Below are 26,576 nucleotides of genomic sequence, written 5' to 3'. Positions count from 1 at the left end.
AGGGTAAAAAAACAAGAACAGATAAAACCACGAGAGACACATTTTATACAATGATCAAAGTAAACAGTAAAAACATTATATGAATATTACAAGGAAGTTTCTTTACCTTTCCTCATCCAGTCACAACTCTTTGTAGATATTAACCCAGTGTGATCAAACATTCATATAGCACATGTATGCGCCTATGTAAAGAAGAATTATCTTAAAAGATTTGTTCTGGTTTTGATTTTGTTGGGTCTTTTTATTCTTCAGGGAGAAAGGGGAAGTACGGGTAATACAGGAGCAATGGTAAGGTTTAAACATAGATACACAGCCTTGCATGAATGTTTTACATCACCATAGGTAGCTAAACCTAGAGAGAACATGCTGCCAAATAGCAGTTTTTTTTTACTAGAAGCACAATGTTAATTGTTTGTTTAACACAACAGTCAACATCCAGGGCAAGATATTTTAAAACTCCCTGAAAAACAAAGTCTTAATTTTTTCTTCAAATGTTTAAATTTGTTTTTATTTAATTTAATCTGCATAAATAAAAATGTATATTTAAATTGATTCAACTGCATTTGGGAGAAATGTTACCCTGTAGATCAGTTTATTCAACCATATGCTATAATTAAAACAATTAAATCTGAATATCTTATCTCACCAGGGAGTAAAAGGTGATCACGGAGAACATGGACGACCAGGAGTTCCAGTGAGTCTTTTGCTTCATTTAATTTTGTGGACTATGCAGAATTAACATTTGTACTGGCAAGAAAATATTAGACGAAAAAAGAAAAACAATGTAATCTAATGTATTACATTGTTATATAGTCCAAACTTCAAAGGTCTTACAAGTGTACACTAACATATATGATTCCAGTTTATGGGGGTATGTGAGTAAAACTTGGTTAGATGTTTATTTTTTTGTAAAATCTTTTAAAAGAGAATAAACTCTTATTTTAAATCTTATTTACTACCAATGAAAAAGTTAAGTTATAGCTCTTAGTCTGGTGAGATTGTTTTCTCTCTTACCAGCATTTTTAGATGTTATTGCAAAGATTTTTTTAAATGTGATTTACAACATGTTCTGAAAATTTACATCATGTGATCTACAGTTGAAACCAGGTATTTACAGAAACTATAAAAAGACATTAGTCATTGGCCTTGGGCAGCGCTGTATTGGTGTGGACATGGGCAGGACAAGAGGAGGCCAATTGGTGGATCTGGCACCTCAATTTTAATATACTACAGAGACCTAGGGGAAGACTCTGTTAGCAGCAAGCATAGGGATTTTGCACACCCCAGCCAGAACCCCAATTTTAATGCACTTTACACATCTGCATTCATTGAAACCTTTCACATTACCACAAACACACATGCAGAACACTGTGGTGTGGAGGGCCTGGGTTCAGAAGGCATGGTGTAGTCCTCTTTTGCTCCTGTCCCAGCACCTGTGCTGGTTTGGTGTGGACTGGAGGTGTGGGGATGGCCTGGGGGTCTCTAGTGGTGCCATGGGGAGACCAGCGGGGTCTCCCACACCATAGTGGGGTGTTGTTTGTGTGGATGCCACTTACGGCCCAATTCCCAGAGATGTGGGCTCCCATCAGGTGGCCTATGGCCCCTGGGGATGTGTCTGGCTGGCCGTGGGCCCTAAGGGCTGTGCAGGGCTTTGGTTGGTATCCCTTTGTTTTGATTTTCAATGGACTAACTCACCAGGTGGGAATGGCAATGTGCCCTACCTACCTTGGTCCTTCCGACCTCTGCTTGCTGTAGTGGGCTGATGCCTGCCCAGTGTGTCAGGGATATATGGGGGCCCTTACCTGCTTGGTGCAGTGCAGTTTTCTGTTTGGGATAGGTGGTGGCCCTGGGCCCAGGTTTGACCTGCACAGCAGGGGATGGCAATGTGGCTGGGTTGGGGGGCTTGGAGCCCTACATCTCACACTGTGCCTCTTTGGCCTGGGGGCTGCTGCTCTTGTGCTTCACTGATGACCTACCTCTGTGTGGGGCATATGGCTGCTTAGGGGTGATGCCCTGTGTATGTTGTCTGGGGCTGCTGCGGCCATCTGGAGTGGAGTCTACCTGTTCTTTGCTGCTCTTGGTTGCTGTGTGTTGCAGGTAGGCTCGCTGACAGCTTTGCCAGGGCTTGGGACAGCACATTCTTACAGGCCCCTCCTTCCATCTCCATATTTCATCGTAAGGATGGTGTTCTAATGATTGCAAGAATCCCCCCTTTTCCAGCAAATGTAACAATGGCCATAAAGGCCAAACACAAGTCAAGTACCATACAGTTTTTTGTCCCTGAATTTTCATGTTTTTGAGTAGAGACTTCTCAGAGTGGGCTTAAAGCTCATCTTGGTACTGGACACTTTTCACTGTGGATAATGACACAATAATGCCAGCGTCAGCAAGCATCTTCAAAAGTTATTTTTCTCTTGTTCTGGGGAAGATGTGCACATTTTGCACCAAACAATAATTATGATAGCTGGACATTCCCATTATATTTAAATTTGTGTGTATTTGTTTGAACAGATGAATGTGGCCCCTTAAGGTATCTGGAAATTGTATTCAAGAATAACGAATTCTCTTCCAGATTTTTTTTTTCTATTTTCCCATAAAGTCATGTAAAGAAGTGGTGTCTTTGAGGTGTGTAACCTCTTACAAAGCCATGAGATCATCACCTGAGATAATCTAAATTATCTGTCTGATTATACTGGCAATTAACAAATAAAGCGAGTTTCCTAACTGATCTAAAACAGAAAAGGTTTAGTCTGATTTAAAGTCTGCGAGAAAAAATGTTATGTGTCTTTTTATGTTGTGTACATAAATATCTGATTTCAACTATCAACACCATAACTGATTTACATCATTCACTGGCATTATAAATAAAATCTTTCTGTTGTTCTTAGTATATACAGGTCCTTCTCAAAATATTAGCATATTGTGATAAAGTTCATTATTTTCCATAATGTCATGATGAAAATTTAACATTCATATATTTTAGATTCATTGCACACTAACTGAAATATTTCAGGTCTTTTATTGTCTTAATATGGATGATTTTGGCATACAGCTCATGAAAACTCAAAATTCCTATCTCACAAAATTAGCATATCATTAAAAGGGTCTCTAAACGACCTATGAACCTAATCATCTGAATCAACGAGTTAACTCTAAACACCTGCAAAAGATTCCTGAGGCCTTTAAAACTCCCAGCCTGGTTCATCACTCAAAACCCCAATCATGGGTAAGACTGCCGACCTGACTGCTGTCCAGAAGGCCACTATTGACACCCTCAAGCAAGAGGTTAAGACACAGAAAGACATTTCTGAACGAATAGGCTGTTCCCAGAGTGCTGTATCAAGGCACCTCAGTGGGAAGTCTGTGGGAAGGAAAAAGTGTGGCAGAAAACGCTGCACAACGAGAAGAGGTGACCGGACCCTGAGGAAGATTGTGGAGAAGGACCGATTCCAGACCTTGGGGGACCTGTGGAAGCAGTGGACTGAGTCTGGAGTAGAAACATCCAGAGCCACCGTGCACAGGCGTGTGCAGGAAATGGGCTACAGGTGCCGCATTCCCCAGGTCAAGCCACTTTTGAACCAGAAACAGCGGCAGAAGCGCCTGACCTGGGCTACAGAGAAGCAGCACTGGACTGTTGCTCAGTGGTCCAAAGTACTTTTGGACCACTCTGGATGACCCAACACTCTGGATGAGCTAAAGGCCGCTATCGAAGCATCCTGGGCCTCCATAAGACCTCAGCAGTGCCACAGGCTGATTGCCTCCATGCCACGCCGCATTGAAGCAGTCATTTCTGTAAAATGATTCCCGACCAAGTATTGAGTGCATAACTGTACATGATTATTTGAAGGTTGACGTTTTTTGTATTAAAAACACTTTTCTTTTATTGGTCGGATGAAATATGCTAATTTTGTGAGATAGGAATTTTGGGTTTTCATGAGCTGTATGCCAAAATCATCCATATTAAGACAATAAAAGACCTGAAATATTTCAGTTAGTGTGCAATGAATCTAAAATATATGAATGTTAAATTTTCATCATGACATTATGGAAAATAATGAACTTTATCACAATATGCTAATATTTTGAGAAGGACCTGTATAAGAAAATTCACATTAAATGTGATGTGGCTGCATTTTGTTAAAATTGATTTTACTATGATTGATTGATTGATTTATTCTGATTATCAGGGATCACCTGGTCCAATGGGATTAAAGGGAGAGGTATGTTAAGATGAAGAAAACTGATAAGTATACATTAATGCCACTTGTATACGTATATGCATTTCTAACAAGATAGTGGTATTCTTGCCAGAAAGGGACAGCAGGGGATCCAGGTCAGAGAGGGCCAGAAGGTCAAATGGGGCGGCCTGGACAACCAGGTCAATTAGGCCAAACTGGGCCCCAAGGGGTTCGAGGGGACACAGGCCCTCCTGGCCCACCAGGACCTGAAGGCAGATCTGTAAGTTTGACACTTTCTGAAAACAGAAAGTTTTTCTGTCATTATGTTGTGACATGCAGTGATGAATAAAAAGTTATATTGATCCACTACAGACAAGTGAAATGTCAGACAGTCACATTCGGCAAATCTGCAGAGACATTCTCAGAAGTGAGTAGCCTTACAGACCGATCAATGAGCTGTTTCTATACAACTGCACCATGTGAAATCTCTTTATTGTCATTGGTTCTAGGTGAGCTGCCTTTATTGTTGCTAAGCAACCAGCAGAGTAGCTGTACAAGATGTCAAGGCCAGCCTGGATCACCTGGTCCACAAGGTCCAGTTGGTCCCCAGGGACTCAGAGGTCTTCCAGGAATTAGTGGTTCTAGAGGACACCCAGGTAGACCAGGGCATCCCGGGATTATAGGGCTCAAAGGTAAAAGCAGAAACACATTAGCGGAATAAAAAATATGTTGCACATTTGCTCTAAAAGTAGAATTGTGTTTGTAGGAGAACCGGGTTACAAAGGTGAGAAGGGGAGCCCTGGTCAACTCATGGTTGGAGACCAGGGTCCTCCTGGGCCTCCAGGTAAGTAAATGTTGCTTGTCATTCAGTAAAAAGTATCAATATCTATATTGACAGAACATCTTGGGAAATCATTTGTGTCTGTCCACATTAATTAAATATCTAAAGGGTATGTATGATTATTCTCACAACTTTTCCTCAATTCCTTGAGGCTTGTAGTTAAAAACAGTTATGCACTTTTGATTAAAGAGTAGGAAGAAAACACAAATATTGGTAGTTTGTGTGTGTGGATCATAATCAGATTTGTAATCACATTTTTAAATCTTTTTTATCAAAATGCAAAAAGATGAAATAGGAGAAAGAAACAAGACAAAGAGTAGACATTTATTAATCTTAATTATATCAAAAATGTCTGTGGTAGATGGCAAGGGTGGTTTACAAAAAGACAGCAGACACCATTTGTGAAGCCAGCTTCACCACATGGAGCAACATTTTAACCAGTCTCTAGAAACACAACAAGCATGTCTCAGCAAATGTTGAAGTGATCAGCAAGAGTGATGATGCTACTTATTACTGAATCCTTGTTTGGTATTTTTAGTATTGTTCGGGGGGGTTATGGTCTCTTAAATTTTTGATCAGGTGTTCAACAGTCTGTTACTTTAAATAAAATGCTCTTTTTGTTTGTTTTGTGTTTTGCTCCTGCTTCTTTTTTTTTTATTTTCAAGCTCATCTTACAACCTGGTCATGAAATGCAAATACTTGGAACTTTTTTGCCCTGGTTTTGACCAGCATTGCTGCTCAGATGCCCATAAATATCAGACTTCTGTTTCACCTAACAACTGTGATAGCTCAATGTTTTTATCCTGACAGGGCCCATTGGTCCCCAAGGGTACAGCAAACCAGGTCCTCCTGGTAAACCTGGGCTTCCTGGTGAAAATGGAACAGAGGGTAAACCAGGTAATCCCGGTGTTCCTGGGCAGCCCGGGTTATGTGACCCATCCCTGTGCTATGCTAGCATAATGAGAAGGAGTTCCTTCAGCAAAGGCCCAAACTATTGACGGATTTTATTGTCGCTAATGGCTCAAATCTTAATCTGATGTGGAACAAACAGCCATTCTCAGGAAGATTTCCTCTCTACAGTTTCTCTCTGACATGGAAACTAAAAGTACCTCTTCTGACTTTTTTGTGATCACATTCAACATCATTCTATTTTTTAATATGTGTATTGAATATAATGAAGAATACTATTATTATTAAGTCTTTTAACATCTTTTAAGGTTTTCAGGGTGTTAAGAGACGAAAAAAATTGGCTCCTTTGAATACCTCCATCTGAGAACCTTGAAATCTTGTTTGTCATGTGGCTGGTACACTTCCCAATAGTGCCCCCTGGTGTTGTGTCAGTGAATGATGCTCTCTACCAACTTCACTGCACAGTCATTGGGTGCTACTTCATGTTTGAAACTATATTTTTTACAACAATTACATGTTTTGTTGTTAATATCAGCATACATTTTCTGTAAAACTGGGATGTTTTGATTTTGTCTTACTGATCATGATCTCCTGTGAGCATTTTGTTTTTTTTACCATTTTAAGCAGCTACATTGTGTATAACCTGAGATAAAATAGCACTGTCCCCCACAACAATTATATGTTTTTATAATGTCTACTCTTCATATTTAGGATGGAAATGTTTGAAAGATTTGTCATGTAAAAATGTGGCATTTCTGACATTTTACTGTTTCTACACTCCCAAGGTTCTGTTTTAAATTTTGTATTAGGTATTTTATTGTTATTTATGGAAGAGTCATATATGTGCATTGGAGCAGTGACACATCTTTAACACTTCACTTTTGTAATGTTAATATTTTGTGACCTTTGTATGTTTTGTCATTTTTTTTAAACTAGAATTAAAATTTGAAAACACCTTAAATAGAAATAAATTTGTTTCACTCCTAAACTACTTATTCTGTGCTTACACACACAGATACAGTTGTATTTTAGCATAATAATGCATTACTAATCTTATCCATAACAAGGATGTTATACCTACTGAAGCATCTAAAAGGATGAAGTGTGACTGGTGGATAAGGTGAAAACAAAACACTCACCATGTGGCATTTTCACTTTGGACACTTACGTCAGGAAACTGGGTGACCCCAAGTGCCTAAAGTACTTTTGAAGGTGTTGACTACAGTGCCTTATATTCATACACTTTAAACTTTTTGGATTTTGTCATGTTTCAACCACAAACTCCAAAAAATTTTATTGTGATTCTATGTACCAACACAAAGTGTCGCATGATTGTGAAATGGAATACTTAACAATACAAGGTTTTAGATTTTTTTTTATCAACTGAAAAAGAAAGTTTGGTATGGCACCACCTTTTACTGTGGTTACAGCTGCAAGTCTTTATTGTATGTCTCTACCGGCTGTGCATATCTAGAGACTAATCGTTTTGCTTGTTTTTTGCTCCAGCTCAGATAGAAAGAAAAGCATCTGGGGCACATCATTTGTTTCAGCCTTGCTACAAATTCTCACTTGAATTTGAACATCTCTTTGACTGAATATGTTTTGATCTAAACGATCCCATTGTGGATGTGGCTGTATGTTTTCTGTCATCCTGCAGGAACGGTGAACATCTGCCCCAGTTTCAAGTATTCTGCAGTCTTAATTTGTTGTCTTTCACAATTGTCCTACATTTGGCTTCATCCATCTTCCCATCAACTCTGATTACCGACCCATTCCCTACTGAAAAAAAACACCTCCAAAGCATGATGCAACATCCAGCATGTGTTCAGAGCGTTATGCAGTGTTAGTGTTCTACCAGACGCTAACCATTTTGCATGAGGGGTGTTTAAAATGTTTGCTCCGTGCCCTACTGTGTGGCTTCTATGGCTTTCTTCTTGATACTCTTCTATAAGGACCAAATTAGAGGACTGGATGACTTACAGCTTGCACTATATAAATAGTGGTTTTATTTAGGGGTATCAGATTAAAGGGGGCATGTGCACAACACACTTTTCAGATTTTTTGTTGTAAAATAAATTGAAAATCAGGTTTCATTTTCCTCCTATTTTACAGTTTTTTGTAAATTGTGTTGATCTATCAAACAAAATCCCTATGCAATACATAAAAATTTGAACCAGCTCAAGGGATATTAATACTTTTGCAGGGCACTGTAAATAGCGTAGAGACTCCAGGATTAATAACAGTACCTTAACTGTCCACTAGATGACACTATAGGGTAACAGCTCAACCGATGAATTAAACCCATTTCTCCACCTAAAAGCTTTATTTTTCTGTCTTATTTTGTCGCTATCGTGCTAACTGGTTGTTTAATTAGGCTACTGAGACTTTTAATTGCAGAGCTACTTTTGTTTGCAATAAATAAAATACATTTGAAGCTCACTGTAGTATTTAGATCGGTAGTGGATGTACAGTTCGCCAAATTAATGAGCTTTATTATTACCTGATGTATCTTTGTGAGACAACAACAAAAGACTGGCGTTTTTTTGTTTTTTTCCTTTTTACTTCCTCCACGTCTAAAGTACTTACAGTAGAATCAAAAGCAGCGAATGCAGCCGGACCACTCAACTATTAACACGCTGACTTCTCTAAGTTGAGGTGATTAAAAGGCTCTGTCATTACTCTTTCACTCGTTAAAACTAGGCTCTCAGATTTCAAGTGTCTCCTTTTACACTCCGAACCCGCCACATTTATCATGGGACTCGGGCTGATTTACTGCGGTCGCAGTAGAGGAGGATGCGAAAACAAGAGCCAAGTGTGGGATGGACCCAAAGGGCAACTATAGCCCCAGTTAGTGTACATTCTCATGAAATATATATATATATATATATATATATATATATATATATATATATATATATATATATGTATATGTATAAATATATATTATATAAGAGCCGGGGCATGAGTCGAGTGTTTCTCTCTCCTTATTTTTGACACAGTTCACCGCATTTCATCCACTTGGAAACTTATAATTTCTGACATCCTGGGCGTACCTACCTCTTTTTTCCATGTGGAGTAAGGTGAGGGACGGGGTCACCGCTTCATAAATATTCGGAGACTCTGGATAGACCTCGGAGGAGTAAAAGGGCCTATTGCCAGAGAAAGTTCTCACACAGGACAGGAGCGCCGATTTTTCCTGCAGACGTATACCAACACAAGCTCCTGACTTGACGCCGTGAAACCTGTGGCTGCTCTATTTTTTATGGAAAGTCTATGAATCCGTATTGGCAGATTTTTTTTGTCTTTTCCACAGAGAATGCAATGTAGTTCATCCTCACATCTCTAAGAGAGCTATTTGCCAGGATGACAGCGCTTTATACTCCTCTGAACCGCGCACTTTTTGCACTTGCATGGAGCAGTCTGAGTTTTTTTTGCTGCGCTCAGTGCGCTCTCACTGACAACCATGTGCACTCTAGCTTTATTTACAGGAGGTTGCGCAATCACGAGCGCAGGGAGATCCAGAGAGAGATCCTTTCCATCCTGGGCTTGCCTCACCGTCCGAGGCCCTTCTCTCCCGGAAAACAGGCGTCCTCCGCGCCGCTCTTCATGCTCGACCTCTACAACGCCATGGCCTTTGGGGAGGAGGAGGGGGTGGCGGTGTTGAATCGTAGCGCAGGGAAGAGCTTCAGTGCCAAGGCTCAAGGGCACTCCAAGAAAAGTTACTACAGCCCGCACCATGCCGGTTACTCCCGTGTGTCGCAGCCCTACAGAGCGGCCCCTCTGCTGGGGCACAGTCCTGCACTAACCACGGCGCACGACACCAATTTCCTCAATGATGCTGATATGGTTATGAGCTTTGTCAATTTAGGTGAGTGTGTGACTGGCCCATGCAGTAATTAATCAATTAAAAAACTTAATGACTAACAAAAATGATAACTTCCAACAAACGTTTAAATTTAGTTTTTATTTTTATTTCAAATTATCCATGAAGGTAAAATCACAAGAACCTATTCTAACACCTCAGTACTTTTATTGGATTGCATCTCTGATCTGTTTCTGTCAAAATAAACTAGAATATAAACAACTTGAACTAAAAACAGGCCACATAAAACGCTTTAAAAATAATCTTAACTTTAATATTACATGATTTTCTATCATTTAATAGGCTCTTAAAGAAATTAAATAATTTTAATATAAAACCTGGAGAAAATCTTCCAATCTATCATTATTTTAACAAATTGATACTAACAGTTGTGTTGCATTTCTGAGAATCCTTTTGTGTGTCTGCCAAAACAAACTGGTATATAAACTACTTGAACTGTAAACAGGTGACATAAAACCCTAATAAATTAGAAAATTCCCTTCTACTATAAAGGAGTGTCCATCATACTTTCTCTGAAATTCATTCATTTTTATGTAAAGCTCCAAAGATTTTTTTTGTAAGCACCACTTATATCACAGCCTTGGTGGTTGATGTGTTTAACACAATCAAGTCTAACATTTCTCACCCTTTTTCATTCATGTACCTTTCAATGAAAATAGCGCTTGATTTGTATAATAACTTTGTTCGGTAGCTGCAACCCTTAACCCAGTGGTTCAGAGCAGCTTATCAGATAACTGTCTGACCTTGAGAAAATTGGTCTCAATTATTTCCTGTTGTTAAAAAAGAAAGAGAGGGGTTGATGTTGACAGACGCCTGCATGTGAAGTTCTGTCATTGTTACAGAGCCCCACAACCATTACTGAGATGTATTTGTCACCCTGTAAGGAGAATTTAAGCACATGGTCATTTACTCAGAGTAGCAAGCCAGAACATATAAAGAAAGGTTTAAAAAAATTCCTAGAAACATATAAGCTTCTTATTGTGTAACATAATGCTTGCATCCCGTGGTAGAAAACTATATTTTACATGAAACAGAGCAAAAAATGTAAAAAGAAAAGTGTGTAGCCCTGAAATGATAATTCCTCACCTTGCTCTGAGGCCATCTGTTTCCACTTACTCTACCCGGGCATGTACACTGTCAGCCTTGAAAGTTCAGCTCTCGTTCTGTGGGACTTTCAGTAAATTTCTCAAAGAGGCTCTTGTCTTTATTACAGTACACTCAATACAGCGGCTGACCTCAACTGTTTTAAAAACATGTAGGTGCTCTTTTTATGCAGTTTAATACTGCAACAGAGCTGCAATTGGATTCTATCTGATTGTGTATACAAAAAAAAAGCAAGAATGTATAAACATCATCTAACTGTTTTTATTTAAAACAGAAAAACAACAATTATTCCTACTCCTGCTAAAATAAATACAAATATTGCTTATTATGACTTCAACAATGCTAAATATAACATGTATTTATAATTTTTACAAATATACTTAAACACAAATATAGACTAACACCCATCAAATATATTAGTAGCTAAGATGCTTATTGCATCAAATATTATATTTTCTTGCCATTCTGTGCTTACTAGAGTAACACTTTAAGTCTATGAAGCTGATATTATTCATGTTAACTGCTGTGGTACCTAGCCTGCAGTCAGCAGCTTAACAGACATGCAGTTTATAGCTTAACAACTGTAGTTTAAAAACATTTCCTAAGGCTGATTAGTGACAGTTTTCAATTTCCAAACAATGACTGTCCCTTTTTGTGACTGCAAATATCTACACAAAGCCAAATTTGCCTTTCTAGTGAGTCAGGAAGAACTGTAACAAGTTACAACAAGTAGGGGAGGGTCAACATTGCACCAAAGAGCCCAAACAAATTTGGGTCCCCCCAGCAGTTTCCTGAAGATCTCATTAAGAGCACTTTAAACTGTAGGAGTGGTATTAGGGAAAATGAAATGGTAACTTTTTAAAACATTGGAGTACTTTGATACTATTAAATAGCGCTTGCAGAATATATGAATTTAATTATTATTGAGTAGCATTCACAAAAAGGATTGAAGATTTGCCCCAATCATTCTGGTGATTTTAATTAATGGGGAAAGGTTTGCATGCTGCTTAGTCTTAGCATGGTGGGAAGTTATTGAGGTTTCTACCATTTGAAAGTTGAAAGCTCTTTCGTCTCAGTGGCACTTCTGCTTCAGATTACAGCCTGTGGCTAATTTAATAGAAGCCACTCAGTGGTTTAAAGTCAAGCCTGACCTCTGACTTGGTTGTGCTAAGTAACCACAGGCGCTCTGTCTTGATAAAATATCAAGCAAACACCTCGCATGATATCACCAGCAATCTCAGGAAGTCTGCTGACCTCAGCTACGTTTCTCCTTTCTGCACCAGGTAGGGATATGAGACAGCTGAGGTCACTCTGTCAAACCGCTCGTTATCTAGTTATTGTGTGAGAAAAAATAAATCAAATCCCTTTCAACAAGGGCCATTTCATTTTATTTTAAAATCATGAACAACTCCTTGGAGGATTTTTAGTAGAGGTGAGTTGCAGGTCAAATATGAGGTCAGAGCAGACATTCACTTGAGCTCTGAAGAATTCTGTCTGTTCTTTTCTTTCTGCTCTGCAGCAGCGGAAAGTGTCTTTAATTGAAATCAGCCTGTTTTTCTTAACTGACAGCCCATTCATCATGGCCGGAGAATGCAGTAAGGCACACAGTAGAGGGCCTGTCTGGGAACTGCTACCTGTATTCAGTTGACTGATTTAATGAACTGGAAAGTGCTTTTGTTGGTACTCAAAATGTTTGGGTAAGACCTTGAATGTAAAAGAAGATGTGATAAATATTCTTTTTTTCTCCCCTGGAATTCATGCTGTCATGCAACACAAGAAGCAGTTCAGTTCAGGAGGTGAACTCAAATTTTCTGTTGAGATTTAGTTGGCATTAATACAGAAGTTCATCATAAAATATTTTCTTTTCCCAGTGGAGAAAGATAAAGATTTTTCTCACCAAAGAAGACACTACAAGGAGTTCCGTTTTGACCTGACTCAGATCCCAGATGGAGAGGCGGTGACCGCAGCAGAATTTAGGATTTATAAGGACCGCAGTCATGCTCGCTACAACAATATCACCCTGAAGGTTTCCATATATCAAGTCATCAAAGAATATCAAAACAAGTAAGTTTAAATCAGCGAAAAACACTCACATTGAAGCCACTGTTGGTTTGAAACTTTGTATACTTACAAGTGTGCTATTCAGTTTACCAAAAGTAACTTGTTTTTAGTATTTCTCACCTAGCTTAAAATTAAAACCTAAAAACAATTTCTGTAATGCAATTGTAATTGTATTCCAGGGGCTTATTCTAATAGTCTGACAGAAATAATCTTATAGCGACAAATGGAGCATTTTTAAACGTATTTTTCAGAGACCATACCACGTCAACAGAGTTTGCACTTTATTGAAAACCTGATGTACTGAATGTACTGTAGAAACACTGTGTGTGTCATGTTTGTCTTTTTGGTTGGGACCATAAACATCTAATGTACAATATCAATTATGAAACACAAAAAAAGGGAAGTCCAGATAAATCCATAATATTGGCACCCAACTGCCTTTCTAATAATTAATTAATTATGCTATATGTGAAAAGAAATAGCATTTTATGGCTAAACGTTTCTGTTTGTAAACCGTCACTTTGATTTTCAACAGTAAAGCACTTCAAATTAAGAAGTTTACATACATTTCCTTAGTCTTGATAGCATTGGTTTTAAACTGTATGACTTGGGTTTAATATTTTGGGTATCCATCCACAAGTTTATCTCAATAGTGGAGTTTTGTCCCATTCCTCCTGACAGAACTTGTGTAACTGTCTCAAGTTTGTTGCTCAGACAAACCTTTTGAAGCCTTGCCCACAAGTTGCCTATAGGACTGAGATCAGGGTATTGTGACGGCTGCTCCAGAACACTAACTTTGCTGTCCTTAAGCCACTTTCTAACCTATTTTGGTGATATGATTATTACCACATTTGGAAGACCCATTTGTGCCCAAGCTTTAACTTTCTGGCTTTCTGATCTTGAGATGTTACTTCATTATGTCCATGTAATGTTCTTTCCCCATGAAGCTCTCTATGTTTTGACCTGCAGCAGTCCCTGAAGGAAAGCAACCACACAACATGATCTTGTACTTCACCATTGCGATGGTGTTCTCAGGCTTGACCTGTCTTTCCATCAAAATGTAACTATTTTATTGTGACCAAACACTTTAATTTCAGTTTCACCAGCCCACAGGGTATTTTGTCCCTAAGTGCATTTGCAAACTGTAACATGTATTTTTAGGTTGTTTTTGAAATAATTACTTCTCTCTGCGTGGCCTTTCAGCATGTGGATAATGACACTTTTCTTAGGCCAGCATCTTCACAAGGTCTTTGGCTTTTGTTTGGGATAAATATATACTTTTCTCACCTTGACAAGTTAATCTCTGGGACAGAACCCATTTTCCTCTTGAATGTTACATGTAATTATTACATAATTGTTTATTTGATAAATGTTTAACCCTCTGTATCTGTCTTGGGTATATCTTGTGCCCAAGGAGGATCCAGAATTGTGGAAGTCTACAGTTCTCTTCCTCATACTGTGTCTTACCTGATTTCTTTCTTTTTTGGCACTTAGCAAATGGAAATAATTTAGGTAATCCTTACTGATCTAAAAATGGTTGTGGCTTTTAATACAATGCATTTTAAAATTTGGCTTCATCTGTATCTGCTTGCTTGGGAAAATCCAATTTTCAGGACTAAAAATACCTAATATCAGTTATGATACAAAAGAATTGGGATATATTTTGACCCTTGCTACAAGGTGATGTTTTAACATTTTTATTGGTTTTGTTAAAAATGTTTGAATTTACAGGTTCTTAGCTCTTTTCTCAAACTTTAAAGGGTTAAAGGTTGCATATATCTGGTAGCAATATAACAGCTTCTATCTAAAAGTTAAATCCCAAAATTATTTTACATTTACAAAGGCTAAACCTTATTCAGCTGTTGTCCTTTTCACTACCAACAAATGTCTTTCTATCTGAAACTCTGCTCTCCTTCATTGGCACTGTGTCTGCCTTTGTAAATATAGTTCTTGGATAAAGAAAGCCCCATTAGCAAGTCGAGCACTTAAATAGCTTGGAAGGTCCATCACTTATCACTTGTCTTGTATTGCCTACCGAGCTGGCCGTGTCTCAAGTCAAAGCACTAGGGATCACATTAGGGGGGTCGGGGCGCTCCCTTGGGTGAGCCCATGATCACTGTTTTGCCCACCACCTGCCTGTCTTAAAAATATTCCGGAAGTTTAAAGCATGACATAGCTGAATACACAAGGGTGTGCTTAAAAGTGGGCCCACATTTGCTTGCCAAAAATGTGTGTGAGTGATTGAAGGGAAGATATGGCCCTCTGGGGAGTTGAAAAGGTTCAAGTAAATGGCCATTTTAAAGGTGAAGAGGGCTCAGTTCATGTTTTTACACATGTTTTCACCAAGAATTGCTCATTTTGATTAGTGTTCACAAGTGGGAATGAAACTTTACTGATGCTTAGAGCTCAAAAATTCATTGAACATGAGTACAACTTGAGTCCTGTTCTTTTGTAATGTCATATAATTTTATTTATAGATATCTATTTACATATAGGGGTGGATGGGTAGGGTAGCAGTTTATTGTTCCAGCAGTCACTGCTGGAAAAAGAAACTGCTTCTCAGCTGAACTAGGTCTATTATTCCCCAGGGTCCCAGGGTCCATTATTCCTTAAGTTTATATTCTATGAATGCACATTAACCCTCTGAAAACTCTACATCAAAACCAAATCTGAAATTGTATCTGAAGCTTTTATTATTTGCCATATAAATGAGAAAGATATAGGACATTAGTTTTATTTTTATTTCCAGCTTGATTGGCCCTGACAAGCCAAAAACTACTATATTCTATATTTTTCTAATTATTAAAGGCTAGAATAAATAATTTAAACTGTATCCTTAACCTTATTTATATTTTAAGAGTGATTTTACAAAATGGTAATCATTTAAAATCAGTCGTGACATAATATAATAAATATAATAAAATATACAAAAACCATAGAAGTTGAAAATAGTCCTGAAGATGCTGGATCTCTAACTGCAGGTATTCCTTTTCTCAAAAAAAGCTACAGAGATTACATTTAGTTGAAAGCTTCCTGCCATCAGGTAATACAGCTTACATATTCACTAACATCATTATAATCTTGGTAAAATAACCAAGCCACCATCCCCGTTCACATGAAAAAACAGAACAATGAAGGAGCTTATCGAGGACATTTTTAAGGTGACAGCACCTTAACTATCTGTCGAATCACAGTAACCCAATGTCTCTTCATGTCGCATATCAAACATCTTCCATTAACTCTTCTGAACTTTGCTTCTGAACACAATTGTTTGTAAAGAAAAGTAAATTATGAGTTCTGTTTAGCACATGGGGAAATATTTGCGTCAAAGTTAAAGGTCACCACTTTACATTCATCTCCAGCAACATCATCTTTCTCATCTGATTAGTGTTTCTAACCACTCCATAAAGAATGCAAAAAATATGTTACCTCATAAAAATGGTTATTGGATCAGTACAATTTCACTAACAATTCAAATTACAGCACAAAGGGAAGTTAATTTTGTTTGCCCTTTAAAGAGGAAGTTCAATGCTTAGTCCCTCAAAAGAATTAATCTTGAGTTTTATTTCACCTTTCTATAAACATATGATTAGTTTCAAAACGATTGAGACCACATGGAAAACCTCAAATGTCCCCAAAACAGCTCCATTAAACAGCAAAAAACTAACAGCTGCTGCCTTATCCGATCAGCCACTTGAAAGGAACTGAATGAAAACTATGGAGGTTTTCTTTAGTTATAATTTTTGGAAGTGAGGGCTAATTGTTGCCTTGTGTCAAGCTTATGGTAAAAATACAGAAAAGCTTATTGACATGATTCATAGCCCTTGAAATGTTTTGTTCATCAAATGGCTTTAGGGTTGGCACAGATTTTACCACAAAACTGCAATTTCTCACAGCAATAGCTGCAAAGCTTTTTTTCATGCATCTCAAACTAGGTTGTTTTTTACTGCCAGACATTTGAAAAGAAATGCTTGAAAATCACAATTTAATTTTCCCACCAAAAGTGGTTGAGTTGTTTTTGTTTAATTTACATAGATGCTTGTTTTGCTGTTTTGTACTTTCAGAGATGCAGAGACATTCTTGCTTGACTCCAAAAAGGTGCAGGCATCTAATGGGGGCTGGCTTGTCTTTGATATAACAGCCACCAGTAACCATTGGGTGATGAACCCGCAACAAAATTTTGGTCTTCAGCTTTGTGTGGAAACCATGGATGGTAAGTGAAGCATTTTTTCTTTTCTTTAAACGATATGTTTAGCAGCATTCTATGACAAATGATCATTCCATACACCACAGATTTACTTAAGAGAGAAGAAAAATTTAGATTTTTATCTTCTGATCCATTCTACTGTATTTCAGTATTTGATATTAAAGAAAAGGTATTATGATAAAAGAAAGTAGAATTAAATCTCTTAGACAAATACATAAAATCCCAATATCCCCATCAACACCTCAAATATCGTAGAGCAAATTATTTAAGACTCACCATGAAAGAGGTAATAAAGTTTTAGTTATTTTTTGTTGTTTTATAAAGGACGGAGTATCAACATAAAATCTGCTGGAATCGTCGGGAGGAACGGGCCGCAATCCAAACAGCCATTCGTCGTTGCTTTCTTTAAGGCCAGTGGGGTACTGCTCCGCTCAGTGAGAGCTGCTGGTGGGAAGAAAAAGAACCACAATCGCAATAAATCTACTAATCAACAAGAATCATCAAGGATGCCAAAACCTGGAGGTGTGTGCTGTGAATGCAGTTATGATGTTAATTGTTTTATGATTTCTTTCTTATATACAATAATTGATAATCTTGGTAAAGAAGCTGTAGAATAAATGCATCTTTTATTGCAATAACTTAATCTCAAACTGAAACTTCCCAAAATATGCAAACTTTCATTTTTAAAGTTTGGTAAATATATAATCAGTGCATTTATTCAGTAGGGGGGGAAATTACTTTAATAAAAAAATGTATTCACCAAAATCACAATGGCCATAAATAATTAAAAAGTACAAGTAAGTAAGCATTTGTTAAATGTATGCTTTAGGCTGATCAGTGTCTGGGAACCTTTAATTAATAATCTGTTACTTATAGTTTCAACATATAAATATAATGTGCCTGTTCTACCTTCACAATGGCAAATACAAGACAATATGCCATTCAATGCAGATGTATGTTGATCTTCAAATGTCTGGATAGGACTACAAGACATACAGCTACTTACATATATTTATCCCCCATCCTACATTCATAGCTACACTATGTTGCCAAAAGTGTTGGGTCACACCATCAAATCAATGAATTCCAGTGTTCCAATCCCTTCCATGGCTGCATGTATATAATGTTTGGTGTGAAGAGACTTGACTGGCCTGACCTCAATCTTCTTGAACACATTTAGGGTGAATTAGAGTGGAGGCTGCAATTCTGGTTTTAACTAACTATGAACACCCTCCTAAACCTTGTGGAAGATGTTTACAGAACAGTTAAAGTTGCTATTGCTGGTAACGGTGGGCTATAAATAGGATCTCATCAAAGTACATGTACATGTAAAAATAGACAGACTTTTATACTTTTGGCTATAAAGTGTATGTTAAACATTTGGAACTGTGACAAACAAGGCTGGAGGATGACCCAAGTTTATCTTACTACCACACACAATGAGCAGGGAGGTAAAAGTAGTTCTCCAAATGGCACTAGCACTTGTTCAATTGTGTTGGTGTTGTGTTACTTTTATATAAATGTAATGAACATGTCAGCAAAAACAGTCCTATTGAAGTAGTGCACATAGCTTCAGTTTGTTGGCAAAAATATTTTCTATGATGTTTCACTCAAGAGTCTAAAAATATCTGTTACTCCAAAACTAATTTATCCATCCTTATTTGTACATCAGTTGCATTTAATTAAAACATATGATGCTTCAGTTTCTATTATTGACAGAGTCTTGCATTAATTTCAACAATTCATAATTCATTTCAAGTGAATACTTAATAATACTGGGCACTGATAACTTAATTTATTGCTATCCACAATTGATTTGCCTGTTATACAGATTTATGAGTTTCATCAGTCCTACAATAACAACATGAACATTTATAATTCTCTCTCTGTCTTCTGTTGTCAGTGTTTCCTATCTTACCATATCTGTTAAGTTATTGAAAAATACATTGAGTCAATCTAAACATGGAAATGAAGCACATTTTACATGATGTCATGTTTTAATCATTTGCACTGCTTTTGATATGTCCCCATTGTATATACTGTCTTCATACTGGGATGAACGGTGCATTATTCACAGTGTTTCACTGCATCAGGAAAGGGTACATTACTTTTTTAATGATTCTCTTTTAGTGCCCCCAAGTGTTCAAATAATTATTACCTGAATTAATTGAAAAGTAGGTCAGGTTGCAGTTAGCTGGCACCACTCAAAGCTTTGGCATGCTGAGGTGAGTAAATCTTTCTTAGTGCAGACAAGGTGTCTGCACAGCGTAGCATGAGAATTAATAGTGTTATTATTGGGTAACTGCTGTGACATTAATTTAAACAGAATTGCACACAGAACAACCCAGCATAAAAACTTTCAAATGTACTGAATGAGAAAGTCCTTACTTTATGTAAAAATGACCTGTGGACTGATGGAACTAGAATTAAAGTGTTTGGCCATAATGACCCTTTTATACATTTGGATTTTAAAGGGTAAGCTTGCAAGCCTGAGAACACATAGAACACCAGTTATGAAGTACAGAGGTAGCAGCATCATACTGTGGAGGTGCATTTCTGCAGGTGGGACAGGTGCACAAATTAATGGTATCCTGAGGAAATAACATTGCATGAAAATATTGAAGCAACATCAGACAGAAGGTTAAAGCTTGGGCACAAATAGGTCTTCCAAACTAACAATGACGCCACGTATACCTCCAAAGTACTAACAAAGTAACTCGAAAATCATATAGTTTAGAAGACAATTCTACCAAATACAAAGAAAATGTATATAAGCTTATGAATTTCAAGAAAGTAAAAAAACAAAACAACTCTCTAATTGTTCTGGTGTTTTGCATATAAAACGTTTTTTTTTTTTTCGGTTATTCTAACTGACCTAGCACAAGAAAAGATTTTACTGGTTTAATGTAAGACTGTGGGAAAAAAATAGTTCTGTTCCATTAAAAAAAATGTATGTATATTTCTGGTTTCAACTGTATGTTTGGTACATACGACAGATTGGTGAGGCACAGGCCGTGGAAATTTTTGGCATGAGATCAAGTTGTCTATACTAGAAGAAAAGATGTATAAAAAGGTCTGTTGAAGCCTTATTTGTCAAAGGCAGAGTATCCTCCTATGCTATTGAAATACAAAGCAGATAGTATGATGGGTTTATAATGTATCCTTTTATTAATTCAATTTCGTTTGTTGTCTTCATCTTTTTTCCTTAGATTATAACACCAGCGAACAGAAACAAGCCTGCAAAAAGCATGAGCTTTATGTCAGCTTTCGAGACTTGGGTTGGCAGGTAAGACACTAGCATTTTAAATCTCCTGTAAAAACATTGACATAATCACCACATGATGGTAACATTAAATCACAATAATATGGAGAGGCATATCCAGCCTATAAACTAGAGAAGGTAACTGTTGGATTTTGTTTTGCCAAGGATTGGATCATTGCACCGGAGGGCTATGCTGCTTTTTATTGTGACGGAGAATGCTCTTTTCCACTCAATGCTCAAATGAATGCAACAAATCATGCTATTGTTCAAACCCTGGTGAGTGTTTTTTGAAGTGCATTGTACATGTGTTTAGCCTGACAATATTCTTATCATTAAAAATTCATATACCTCTCATTTATAGGTTCATTTAATGTTTCCTGACAACGTGCCAAAGCCGTGCTGCGCCCCGACCAAGCTCAACGCAATATCAGTGCTTTACTTTGATGACAGTTCCAATGTTATTCTGAAAAAATACAGAAATATGGTTGTTAGATCTTGTGGGTGCCATTAGTTTTGAGGCAGTTTAATATATGGAGCCTGAAATGGAAACTGCTGGAAAACACATCTGCTGCAGGTGTGATTTGATGTACAGTATTATGTATATAAAGCTTTATTGATTAATTTATTTCCCTTTAAAAGAATAGCACTGAATACTGTAATATTTAAGTGATTAGTACAAAATGTTGATTTGATTTTACCTGCATTATCATTTCACTTGTGTGTCCGCTGGCATATACTTCTATCTTTATTTCTTCTATGCTCAAACACTTCACTGGAGTCATAATGACAATGTTGCCTTGTTCTTTTCAAGAAAGTGTGCTGTAAATATTTAATGAGAGAATTTACTTTTGTGATAAATTGTGTGTGAGATGGATCAGTAATACATTCGTAAAACATACAAAATGGTGTTGCTGATATAAATTTCATTAACAAGGGTTTGAGCTCAGTCTGATCTTTTTTGCATAAATATCACAAGCTGAACGCTATAAATAAAACTGGGTCAAAATGTTCATCATTATTTTAAAGCAAACTGCTCAAACCTATTTTCAAGCAGTTTGTTATAGAAATGTTATAGAAATGTAGAAAAGTATTTTAACAAATGTGCATCATAAAGAGATTGGTTGCCTTTCATTGAGAAACACACATTTTATATTCTATTTTAACCTATTTCTGTTTATGTAACCCTCCCCATCTAAACACTGTCATTTTTCTGTGAACGTCTTCATAGCTACCACCATCTTAACTCCACACTAATTCTAGCTTGTGTTTAGGTAGAATAACTTAATGATAGAATTTTCTGTATTTTTAATAAATTTTCCACTGGAAACATTTTTATCTTGCTTTTATTGACTCTACAGCTCTCCTCACTTAATTTATCAACCTAAACCTGATAAACGTTGACAAATGGAGCCCTGAAAGAAAAGCCCTCTTTACTCCTCTACCAGATGTAACATGTCCAGACCTTGTCAAACTCATCTTGTACTCTTTGTATTCTTTTTGGAGCTCTCCCACTGTTTTGCACACTGTTGCTGAACTACCGTTCCAGATTTATAAATGTTTAACAGGCATAATATAAACTGCTGACATTTTCCTACAGAGTAGTAATCCTGGTTGTAGAGGGCAAATGGTAAAAAAATAGAATGTGATCTCAACGCCTACAGTGCCTTGCAAAAGTTTTGACATCCTTAAAACGTTTATCATTTTGTCCGATTGCAATTATAAACTTGAATGTATTTCATTGGGACGCTATGTGATAGACTCACACAAAGTGGTGTGTAATTGTAAAGTGGAAAGAAAACGATACATGGTTTTCAATTTTTTAAATCTGAAGTACGACATACATTGCTGCATTATCAGCTGCAGTTTTTATTTTGCATATTCCTGCTAGCTTTCCACATTCAGATTCAGTCAGGTTGGATAAGTCTTTGAACATAAATTTGGAAGTCTTGTTACAGATTCTCAGTTGTTGGGCTGGACTTTAACTGGGCCACTCTAAAACATAAATATGTTGTGATTTGCTGTTGTGCCAATAACACTTTTCACTATTCCCCCATCAGTAATTATGCAATATCCATTATGCACATCTGCTTAAATGCATTAGTAAAAATGTATATTTTGCATTTTCCTTTCGTTCAGGATAAGCATAACTTCCTGAAAAATGGGCCAAGGGATTGTGTTACTTCCAGAGGAGTATTCTGATTACAGTGGGATTTCCAATGATCCTGGAAATGTAGGCATTAGCTGAAGGTTTAATATTTATTTACACAACTGTGCTGACCTTCACTGAGCACAGAATATGTACTGTCAAGTTTTTTTTCTTTCCACTACTTCCCAGTTTTTCTTTTTTTCTCTAACATGGCAGAACATTGAGTAACTGTATTTCACTTAATTAAAAGCAGTGGCTGACCTGCCCAGATGTTATGTGGGCTCCATCTAAAAGAAGTGTTGACATTCGGTGAATAGAAGAGGCCACCTGCTAGCTTAAACCTTTGGCTTGAGGCATGATTTGCATTCCTGCAGCCTGTTGCCTGGCATGATTACTGCTAGCACTTAAGAATCTCATCAACTGTTTTAATTAATGGATTCCTTCATTCAGCTATGTTTCTTCTGCGTCATAAAATATAAAAAAGTGTTGTGAATAAATATCTGTATCAATGGGAACCAACCTTCATGACTTTGATCTCCTGCTCACATTAAAAAAGGGTAAACAATGCAAATACATGGTGCAAATTAATATTGTGATCCTGCTGCTCAATAACAAGCTGCAGTCAATCAGCAGTGCCTTTGCATTCATCTAGTCAGTGGGTAACTCAAACATGCTGGAAAAGGTCACAACCCTTAAATTTTTACTTAATACAAAGTGTTTTCTTCATCTTTATCCATTTTTTCAACATATTAATCTTTATTTAATACCCCACTAGTTGTTTGATTTGTGAAGTACCCTGCAAAAGTATTCACACCCATTGAACACCCATACATTTTGTCATGCTAAAACCTACAAAGTTCCATGTATTTATAAAGACTTGATTTGTAATAGATCAAATTAGGGCATGATTGTGAAGTTAAAGGAAAAAGGAAAAATAATGCCTTGAAGCACTAAGGTTTTAATCCCAGCCTGAGATTTTTCCACATGGAGTTTGTATCTTTTGCCTGTGTATGTATGGGTTTTTTTTCTGTTATTGCAGCTTCCTCCCACAGTCCTAAACATGCATGTTAGCATAATTGGCTACTTTATATTATCCCTAGGAGTGAATGTGTGCATGCATGGTTTTTGTGTCCTCTGTGTCTCTGTGTTGCCTTTTGATGGAGTGACACTCTGTCTAGGGTGTACCCCGCGTCAGGCCCATTGAGTGCTGGGCATAAGCACAAGCCCAAAATCCCCCGACAACATTGCACCCTGACTCAATACTTTATACAATCAGGTTTTACTGCAGATACAGCTGCAAATCTTTTGGGGTACGTCTATCAGCATTGCACATCTGGAGACTGATTCTGTTGCTAACTGTTCTTTGCAAAACAGCTCAAGCTCAGTTGTACTGAATGCAGTGGGTGTCTATGAAAAGCAATCCTGAACTTTGCTGAAACCAGAAATGTACATAAACATTTTAAAAAGACACATGACAATTTTTTTCCTAACAGTCTCACATTAAATCATTCAAATCTTTTTTTGTGTTAGGTCAGTTAAAATAACCAGAATTAGTTCTATTTGAAAAATGCTGAAATAATGGGAGAGGGTTGATTTGTTTCTCTTTCTTCAAATTCACTTCTATAGGAAGATGTTTGCTCTGAATTGTATTTAGGGGAATCCAAGTTAAGGGGTCTGAATGCAAATGCACAGCCACACTTTACAGATTGTTTTATTTATAAAAGATTTTGAACACCACTTTTTTTCAAAGTTCAGAGTCATGCAATATTTTGTTGGCCAATCAAATAAAACCCAATTAAATACATACACATTGGGGATTGGAACATGACAGAATATGTAAATGTTCAAGGGGTGTGAATACTTTTGCAAGGCACTGCATAAACATAAAGTGCTGATAAGATTTATTTTCTTTCACAAACATGTTTATTCTTATTGAATGATTAAGAAAACAGACACATCCATGTCAACAGCTGCTAAAAACATGCACTTTCATTCAGTCAGCCTTAGAGCACTGACCCTGCTGGACCTGGCTGTCTGTCAAAAGCCACAATTGCTGGATGATTCAAGTTGTTTTTTATATAATTTGAACCATCTCCAGCAGCAGTGGATTGACAATATTCGGCTAATTCAATACAAAAATGATGATATTACAGCGACTAATCTTGTCAGACCTCCAACAAAGACAACAGCTGTTCCGGAGGCAACTCTGATGTTCTGCACGATATGAGAACCAGAGAATACAAGTATGAATGACACATTTTCTTTTTTTCTCTCTTTTAAACAGTAAAGCAGAGTAAAGCATTACTGAATCATGTTGAAGTCAATTCAGCAAAAAAATAAGAGGAGCTGACATTTTTGAAAGCACACATTATGTAAGAAGTATAGTAATAACAGCTATGTTATGCATGTCTCTATGTCCCGTATTCCAGTTTAAATATTTTTGGAAACATTCTTTAACTTGTTTAGAGAGCATTTTAATTATTTGTAGACTTTCCTTTTATAAATCAATTTTCAGAAAGGTAATATTTGCAGAGGGAATTAGTTGAACTTTTCAGGCCTTAAGAGGACAGTTGGACTATGCACAAATAAAGAGACTGAAAGCATCTTATCAGAGTGCATCATTCATTTTATGACTGACTAATTTAAAAATGTCCTATCAGCCCCATGTTTTGCCAACCTATATGAAAGAGGTTATGTGTATTAAGATCACATTTTTAGGGACAAAACTATAAGTTATTGTTCATTTAGTTTAGTAAATGCAGTGTTTTATTGGCTTTTCCTGTGTTAACCAGGGATCCCTTTCTTTCCGTAGCTCTAAGTTTATTTTCAAAGTGTCACCTTCCAGTCCATCCACATGGCAAGTGAAATTGTATCTAATAAAAATGTTGTGCAGTTTACCCAATTCATCTCACCACATATGGTTCTCCTTATTCGCCTTCTGTGGGTGGGCTATGACTTCCAAACAGCTCAATCAGTGCTTCTTCAAAAGGAGACCAAATGGGTCACATTTTTACATGTTGTTTGGTATGACAAGGCTGCAACAGGACAGCAAGGAATGTGTCCTCACAGAGGGTGGTGCAGAAATGCGTTTATACTTGCTTGTTATTCATATGTGCACAGAGGGGGGAGAGTTCAGGGCTCTCTGAGCTACAACGGAGTATTTATGAACCGAGCTGTCGCTTCCTATTAACGTTAGTGCTAGCACCTGTGGATTCAAACAGTCTGTATCTTTTCAAACTGTTTCCTTTTCATTTGGCATTAAAATTGCATTTAAATGCATGGGTTAAGATTTGAACTCCTGAATCCATTCAATAAAAACACAAGAATCATATTTCATTATTTTGCAAGCCCTATAAAGCAGATTTACAATTGTTGTTTTCCCTCCTTCGCATGCCATCTTTTGTGAAACATATTTTCCTTGACAACTCATAAAGCATTAAGGTCTTTAAGCAATAAAAGATCTTAAAATTATATGCTACCACGCTTGATCACTTCCTTATTTACAGGTTGGTCATCTCGTTTTGTAACCTATGGACGTCACATCCAACACATAAAACTAAAAATGAGGCTTAAAGGTGAAATTTAAACCAAAGCAGACAATCAGAATATTAATCAGAATTTCTTTTGGATTTATGTTGTTTAAATTTACCTTTATGTGAAGCACTTTGGTCATTGTTGTGTTGTTGATAAATGTGCCATATAAATAAAATTGACATTGACAAACAACCCCTGAGGCCAAACATAGGATATCTTATTTTAGTCATGATAATTGACTTTATGGCTGAGGTCTTCATTATTATGCTAAAATGAACAACATTATTTAAATCAGGGCATATTTGGGCATAGTCCATGTCATTAAATTTTACTATTTAATGAAGATTCTACAGTCTCTATAACTTTGATTTTTTTTATTTTAGACAACAGACATGAACTAATCTAGAGGTCTGAAAGTGCCACAATTAAACAAGAAAGTTAAATGTTCACT

The 26,576-nt window shown here is 37.0% G+C and overlaps 2 protein-coding genes across 3 annotated transcripts in view; both read left to right on the top strand.

The window, feature by feature from the left end:
- The window catches only part of col21a1 (collagen, type XXI, alpha 1), a 45,100-nt gene extending 38,184 nt beyond the window's left edge, over nucleotides 1-6,916 (top strand). For both annotated transcript variants that reach the window (XM_047351993.1, XM_047351992.1), the window contains exons 22-29: nucleotides 253-288; nucleotides 650-694; nucleotides 4,188-4,220; nucleotides 4,312-4,458; nucleotides 4,551-4,605; nucleotides 4,688-4,870; nucleotides 4,945-5,022; nucleotides 5,830-6,916. In XM_047351993.1, coding sequence (XP_047207949.1) covers nucleotides 253-288; nucleotides 650-694; nucleotides 4,188-4,220; nucleotides 4,312-4,458; nucleotides 4,551-4,605; nucleotides 4,688-4,870; nucleotides 4,945-5,022; nucleotides 5,830-6,017 — 765 coding nt within the window. In that variant the 3' untranslated portion in view covers nucleotides 6,018-6,916. The remainder of the gene's footprint in view (nucleotides 1-252; nucleotides 289-649; nucleotides 695-4,187; nucleotides 4,221-4,311; nucleotides 4,459-4,550; nucleotides 4,606-4,687; nucleotides 4,871-4,944; nucleotides 5,023-5,829) is intronic.
- A 2,042-nt stretch (nucleotides 6,917-8,958) lies between these two features.
- On the top strand, nucleotides 8,959-21,776 carry bmp5 (bone morphogenetic protein 5). The gene is made up of 7 exons (XM_047350728.1): nucleotides 8,959-9,796; nucleotides 12,787-12,979; nucleotides 17,041-17,189; nucleotides 17,508-17,705; nucleotides 20,393-20,469; nucleotides 20,611-20,721; nucleotides 20,807-21,776. The coding sequence occupies exons 1-7, from the start codon at nucleotides 9,292-9,294 to the stop codon at nucleotides 20,954-20,956; spliced, it is 1,383 nt and encodes a 460-aa protein (XP_047206684.1). The 5' UTR covers nucleotides 8,959-9,291; the 3' UTR covers nucleotides 20,957-21,776.
- Nucleotides 21,777-26,576: the final 4,800 nt, after the last annotated feature.

The sequence above is a fragment of the Girardinichthys multiradiatus genome, chromosome 22 (genome assembly GCF_021462225.1).
Source record: "Girardinichthys multiradiatus isolate DD_20200921_A chromosome 22, DD_fGirMul_XY1, whole genome shotgun sequence".
Taxonomy (NCBI): domain Eukaryota; kingdom Metazoa; phylum Chordata; class Actinopteri; order Cyprinodontiformes; family Goodeidae; genus Girardinichthys; species Girardinichthys multiradiatus.
Note: the sequence above shows the minus strand (reverse complement) of the source record. Positions and strands in the feature narration are given on the sequence as shown.